The sequence below is a fragment of the Nannospalax galili genome, unplaced genomic scaffold (genome assembly GCF_000622305.1).
Source record: "Nannospalax galili isolate Female #2095 unplaced genomic scaffold, S.galili_v1.0 scaffold511, whole genome shotgun sequence".
Lineage (NCBI taxonomy): Eukaryota > Metazoa > Chordata > Mammalia > Rodentia > Spalacidae > Nannospalax > Nannospalax galili.
Genome location: NW_008331831.1, coordinates 1,597,114 through 1,603,963, shown reverse-complemented (window position 1 = coordinate 1,603,963; position 6,850 = coordinate 1,597,114). Strand labels below are relative to the sequence as shown.

The 6,850-nt window shown below is 46.8% G+C and overlaps 1 protein-coding gene across 2 annotated transcripts in view; it reads right to left on the bottom strand.

Moving 5' to 3' along the window:
- Positions 1 to 6,844, bottom strand: part of Colec12 (collectin subfamily member 12) — a 200,782-nt gene extending 193,938 nt beyond the window's left edge. For both annotated transcript variants that reach the window (XM_008826958.3, XM_029560557.1), the window contains exon 1: positions 6,701 to 6,844. In XM_008826958.3, the coding sequence (XP_008825180.1) occupies positions 6,701 to 6,707 (7 nt within the window). In that variant the 5' untranslated portion in view covers positions 6,708 to 6,844. The remainder of the gene's footprint in view (positions 1 to 6,700) is intronic.
- Between the last annotated feature and the right edge of the window lie 6 nt (positions 6,845 to 6,850).

Sequence of the window (6,850 nt, the reverse complement as noted above, 5' to 3'; positions counted from 1 at the left end):
TCCAGTTCCAGGGGATCCGACAGCCTCTTCTGTCCTCCGTGGGCATTGCACGACACAGGTATACTCACATACATGCAGGCAATACAAGCATACACATAAAATAAAAATAATAAATAAAATATTTTTTAAAAAAGAAAATAATTATTATTAATCTGCAAATAATAAGCCGGTGTGGTGGGTATTCAATAAACATTAGATACTACTAAAGGGAAAAACAGGAAGTGGGGATAGTACATGGCCCATCAGAGAGAATTAAGAGGTTGCCTGTAGGCACAGACCTCAGTGAGATCAAACTCATCCTAGGCATTTATCTTCCAGCCCAGCACCCTGTTCCCTGCCTTGTAGCCACAGCCAGGTCTCAGGAAGCTGGGACAGCCTGTGGCTTGTGAGAACACTCACTGCCTGGCAGGAGGCCTGGGCTCTGCCACCACTCTGGGCTTCCTCTCCTGGGACCCCCATCCCGTCCTCCCACTGGGGAGCCATGTATCAGATTTGATGCTGGATTTACCCAAGGCCAAGCATGCTTTTTCTATCACAAAACATGAGTATCTGTTTTCCCATCCAAAGCTAATACTTCAAGGGCCATGAAACTCACTCTGGCAGTGGTTACATCAGTGGTTTTGAAATAATATTTTAATGAGAATAAGTGTTTATTAGAAAATTAGAGACCCAGTTATGACAAGGCTGGAAGGCTGTCATTTGATTTTTCCTGTCACACACTAGTGGATGAGCCACCATGGCGAAGGGCTGGGGGCTGCAGGGCAGTATGGGAACAATCTTGGGAAATTGCATGGTAGACCACAAAGAAGGTCTACACTTAACAGTAATTAAACCTAGGATTAAGAATGCCAAGCATCCCTAAACTAATGAAAACTCAAAAACATAATTGTGTTGTAAAGTTGCCCTACAGAGGAAGGGCAGCTCAGAAAGAGGCCTCCCTGTGCTTCCATTTCCCTGCAGAAAACGACTCTCTCGGTGTTAAATGCAGTTTACTCTAACAGGATTGTTGATTTATCCCACTAAGGACAAAAATAAGCAGCTGAACACTGGCTTTTTTTTTTTTTTTTTCCTCCTTTGAGACAAGGTCTCAGTAGCCCAGGCTGAACTTCTGATCCTTCTGCCTCTACCTCTGAGGAATCACGCCTGGTTGAATTACAGGAAATCGAACCCAGGACTTCGTGTATGATAGGCAAGCACTCTACTGACAAAGCTACATCCCCAGCCTCTGAACACTATGTTTTGATGGCACCAAGTGTCCTGTGTCAAATAAGAACCATGGTTTGGACCTCTGTAGTCCCATGTGGTACTAGCTGTTTTCAGTTGTCTCTTAGGCAACAAGTGAGTCTGCTCTGAAACTCACCAATATTCTCAATGTTTAGAACCAGGAATGTGATTTAGTAATGACACACCTACTCAGGAGTCAGATTCCTTCGTAAAGAATGCAACTATTTATCCAAACCGTGAGATTTATAGTACCATGAACTAATTGAAAATGAAATGGGAAATAAACTAAAACAAATTATGTTTTACTCAGCTTCAGAGATTTCAAGTATTGTAGCCACAGAGTAAGAAATTTTCTTCTGGAAATATAGAATGATGTCATTATTTTGGTACTTGAGACTCCCAGGATGGAGCAGAACAGAGACAGATGTGGGCTGAATGCAACACATAGGTGGTGCTATGGCTGATAACAGATTGGGACATGCAAAGCTGGGTTACTACAAAGGTCATGCTCAAGGTTTAGGCAGTAAAATTAGAAAACTGAACAGGTACTCTAAAAAGGCATCTGATAGGGTGCGGAGCAACTGCTTGAGCAAGTGAAACTCTAATGCTGACTGTCCACTGATTTTTCTACTGAACTATAAAGTTTGTTTCAGATGCCTCAGCATCCACAGATTGGTTCCCAAGAATGAAGCCCCTAACAGTATCACATTACAGGGTTTCTGACATAAAAGGGGACTGAAGAGATGGCTCATCAGTTAAGAGCATATACTGCTCTTGCAGAGGGCCTAGGTTCAGTTCCCAGCACTCATCTTCAGCAGCTCTCAACCACCTGCGACTCCAGTTCCAGGGGATTTGATGCCCTCTTCTGGCTTCACAGGCGCCTGTGTGCACATACATACATGCAGGCACACACATACATAGAAAAAAATCTTTTATAAAAAAATAAAATAAAAAATAAATAAAGTGGTTCTGGGCTAAGGTTGTAGCTCAGTGACAAAGATTATGTTTAGCATGCAGGAGGCACTGGGTTCAAGTCCCAACAAAATAAATATAAAAATAAAGCAGGTGGAATATACCTGTAATCCCAGCACTCTCCAGGCTGAAGCAGGAGGATCATTTTGAGTAAAAGGCCAGCATTTGCTACAAAAAGAGACCCTGCTTAAAGAAATAAATATATAAATGTCACAGTATCACCTATAACTTATAATCATCCTCTCCATTTTCAATCAGCTTTAAATGACTTGTGATAGCTAATGGAAGATAATTACTGTGTATATAGTCATTACTTTATTATTTAGGGACAGAAGTCTACACGTCCAACACAAACATGACTTTGTTCAATTACTTTCAATCCTCAGCTGAATCTTCAGATTTGGAACCTGTGCATTTAGAGGGCTGGCTAGAGCTTTTAAGTATTTAACAGTTTTATTACTTTGTATCACTTAGGAACGTTTAAAAGAAAAAAAAAAAAAAGGTAGTGGTAACTAGCACAGTACTCACTGGAACACCTATCAATTCTCCTGCCCCAACCTCCTGAGTAAGAAAATCAAATTCTAATGAAGTCTAGTGAACTACAAACCACATGGCATAATTAAGAACCAAAGAAAATTTCGGATTAATTATCTACAGCTAAGTGTCAGAATAATTCCACTAGATAAAAGTGGCTTTTCTTTGCTTTTTCCTTCTTTCTGTTGTCCGGACAGGGTTTCACTACATAGTTGAGGCTGGTCTAGACCTTGTGATCCTCCTGCCTCAGTCCCCAGAGTTCTGGGATTTACAGGCATGAGTTACCAAGTTCAGCTGTTGACTTTTTGCTTAGAAACAGAACCTGGGGTAGGATTCAGAGACCTCTAGACCAATGGGCCAGCTCCGCCCCTTCCTGGCTACTACACCAATTTTGGGTTACTTAGCTACGCAGTTGTCTGAGATTCACATTTAGGGTGTCCTATGCCTTCTGAACTCCACAGGAAAGCAGGAAAAGCTTGTCTTTAGGCACCTACTCCAAACTCAGTCACCAGTTCCTATTTGACCTAGACTCAATGTCCACATCTATAATGAGGAGTTAAAACGCCTACCCTTGGGGCTGGAGAGATGACTCAGTGGTTAAGAGCACTGGCTGCTCTTGCAGAGGACCTAGGTTCAGTTCCCAGCACCCACAAGGTGGCTAACAAACATCCATAACTACAGTTCCAGGGGGTCTGACATCCTGCATGATGACACAGGGGCACTTCCAGACATGCAGGCAAAACACTCATACACATAAAAAATTTAAAAACCCTACCCTTGAGGAGATCAGTGATTGTGTATTCAGTATGTGGCAGAGGCCCCTGGGTTCAAAACTCAACACACAGCATGTGCGCGCGCCACGCACATGCACCTGCACACACACACACACACACACACACACACACACACACACCAGCTCTTTAGGATTCCTCCATGCTTACAGAGGGTACAGCACAGTTACTGCACTTAGTTGAGTACTAAAAATTATTATGTTTCTTCCTTCAATCTACTAGACAAATAATTTTAAATTATGTGGTAATATTAAGCAAAGGTTTCATAGAACATTTCATTTTTCTGAAAAGCTTTCAAGCTGGCATGGTGACACAGGCCTATAATCCCAGGAGAGGTTGAGGCATAAGGCTTGCCTGGACTGTAGAGTGAGTTCAGGCCAGCCTGTGAACTGAGTCTTTGGGAGGAAGGCGAGGAAGAGGAGGGAAGGGGAGGAAGGTGAGGGTGACTAGTACAATAATAGGTAGGCTTACTTGCTCAGTGGTAGAGCACTTGACTAGCATACACAGGCCTTGGGTTCAATTCTCATGAAATGAATGAATGGTTAATAAAATAGAGATCTTCAAGGGATGGGAGTATGGCTCAATGGTAGAGTGTTTGCCTAGTAAGCAGGAGGCCCTAGGCTTAATTCTTTTTTAAAACATATTTTATCTTTTTAAAATTTTATTTTATGTGTATGAGTGTATTGCCTGCTTGTGTATAAGCACAATCATGTTGTACAATGTCCTTGGAGGTCAGAAGAGGGAGCTGGGTCCCCTGGAACTGGAGTTTACCGACAGTTGTTAGGTGACATGTAGGTGCTGGGAATGGAACCTGGTCCTCTGCAAGAGCGTCCAGCGCTCTTAACCACTGAGTCATCTCTCCAGCTCCCCTAGGTTTAATTCTTAGCACTGCCAATAACACAGAATAAAAAATAAAAGAACCATTTAGCTGGGCCTGGTGACTCAGGCACAGCATCTATAATCCTGAGCTCAGGAGACAAAGGCAGGTGGATTGAAAGTTAGCTGCCTAGGCTACTTAGCAATCCGCTGTCGCTAATTAATTAACTCAGGTCTTCAAGCTGGCCATGGTGGCCACACCTGTAATAGGATGTTGAGACAAAGGATCAGGGGCCCAAAGGCCACCTTGTGCTACAGAATAAGACCTGTCTCATTAATTAATTAATTAAAATAAAATGGGCCTTCAAAATGGCTAGCCTACTGGATTCACCAGTCCCTGGAACCAGCCTGCCCACCCTAGGCTGAAAATGGTTGGTCTGGTGGATTCAGACCACAAGAGGAAGAACAGGAACCTTCTTCTCCACGGTTCCCAGCCTGGGCCCAAATGCAGCATAAATCTCAACCCAAAATGAGGTTAGAACTTTTAGGTGTGTTTTACGCATTTCAGATTTGCATCGCTGCAAAGAAGTACCCAGCTGTAATTACTGTAACAAAAGGGTTGGGGAAGCCAAGAGAGATCTCAAGGGGGTGGCTATTCTTCCTGGGAGGTGAAAAACTGCTAGCCTCCAAGACTGGCAGGAAGATTCACTTCCACAGAGTAAAACACGCCTGTAATCCCAGCTACTTGGGAAGCTGAGGCAGAAGGTTCACCGCCTGCCAGAGCCAACAGCGTGAGCTCTAGATCAGCCTCAACAACATAGTGAGACCCTGTCTTAAAAAGTAAAAAAGACTAGCCTGGTGGCACACGCCTTTAATCCCAGCACTCAGGAGGCAGAGGCAGGCGAATCTCTTTATTTTGATATATCACAGTGAAAGATTTATCGTCCTCTTTTTTTTTTTTTTTTTTTTTTTTTTTTTAAAAAAAAAAAAAAAAAAAAAAAAAAAAAAAAAAAAGTAAAAAGGAGTAAAGATGGATGTAGTTCAATGGGAGCGGATCTAAATTCAATGCTCAGTACTAGGGGGAGCGGTGGAACCCGCGCAAGAAACGTGAACGTTTCCTAACCTGTAAACCAGGTGAGCGAAATCGAGGCAGGGAGGGCAGGAACAAGCGCACACCGCCGCAAGGTCCAATTCTCTAGGCAGAAAGTTGCAGCGCGTCTTTCTTTTCTCGGAGCAAGTCACTCATCCCCGGGCGTTCAGCCCCTTCCTTACCGAGTCCCCTCCAGTTGGAGACACAGTGGAATCGGTAGGACCTCATCTCCAGTTCCGTCAGGGCGAACTGCCTTTCACAGAGCCCTTCCAGGGCGAACAGTTACTTTCCAAACTCTGGAGGCTCCCGGGGCGCCCTCCTCAGTCCAAGCGACCGCACCGCGCGGTCCGGAGCCGCTGACAACCTGGCGGCGGTGGTCGGATGGCATTTCGCACCCAGCCCAGGGCCGCAGGGACAAACCCGGGAGCTCCAGTCTGTGTAAACAGCGCGCCCGCCAGCCCATTGCTAAAGGACCCCTTTGATGCCTCGGCTGTATTTATTTATCTCCTATATAAATCAAGATTCTGCTGACAAATCTGCGGTGTTTCCACTAAACCGAGGTTGCCCTGCAAAGCCACTCTCCCTGTCGATTCCTTTTAAAAAGCAAGATCACTTCTGACACTTTCCTGAACCAGCCCGCAGAGGACACCACCCAGGGGGCGATTGCCCGGGTGATTTGTGGCACCCCCTGAGCACACGTGGGGACGGCCGTCCCCTAGGCGGGCGGAGGGAAGGGACGCGGAACAGGGAGCAGTTATTTTCCTGTCAGTGGATCCGAAGGAGAAGGATGCCAAACGCACTCCCACAGCCAGCTGAACTCCACGGGCACATAATCACTGCCAGATGTGCGGAACGCGCACCGAGGACATCCCGAGTCCCCGAGAAAACACCCGGCCAGGGCACGGCGACGGCTCGGACCGCAGTAGGGCCACGGGGCGCGGATCCAGGGCCCGGGAGAGAGTGGGGAGCGCGGCAAACGCACAAGGAGGAAGATGCTTCGCTCTCCTCCGCATGCTTTTTCAATTAAAAAGTTGGAAACTGGAATCCGTAAACAACCACTTGGGGCTTCCAAGCGACTCTGCGAAGACGCGCTGAGAGGAGAGTGCTTGCGCGCTTCCAAACCCTCAGCCTTGGGCTGTGCTACACACCGGAGTCCGCAGCGCCCCAGTATCCACCCGCGACCGCGGAGGGGAAAGCACCTCTGTCGACCTCCCGCGCGCCCCGAAGTCCGTCCAGCCCGGCCCGATCCCGGCCAAGCCCACCGCCGCCCTACCTTTCATGGTGACCGCGGACACGCACCGCCAGCCGGGGAGCCCCGAGCCGCCGAGGAAGTCGCTCCGAGCGGCCGCTCACTGCGCGCCCATGGCAGCCGCGCCGCGCCCGGCCGTCCCCGCTGCCGCCCTAGCTCGGCGCTCCGCACTGT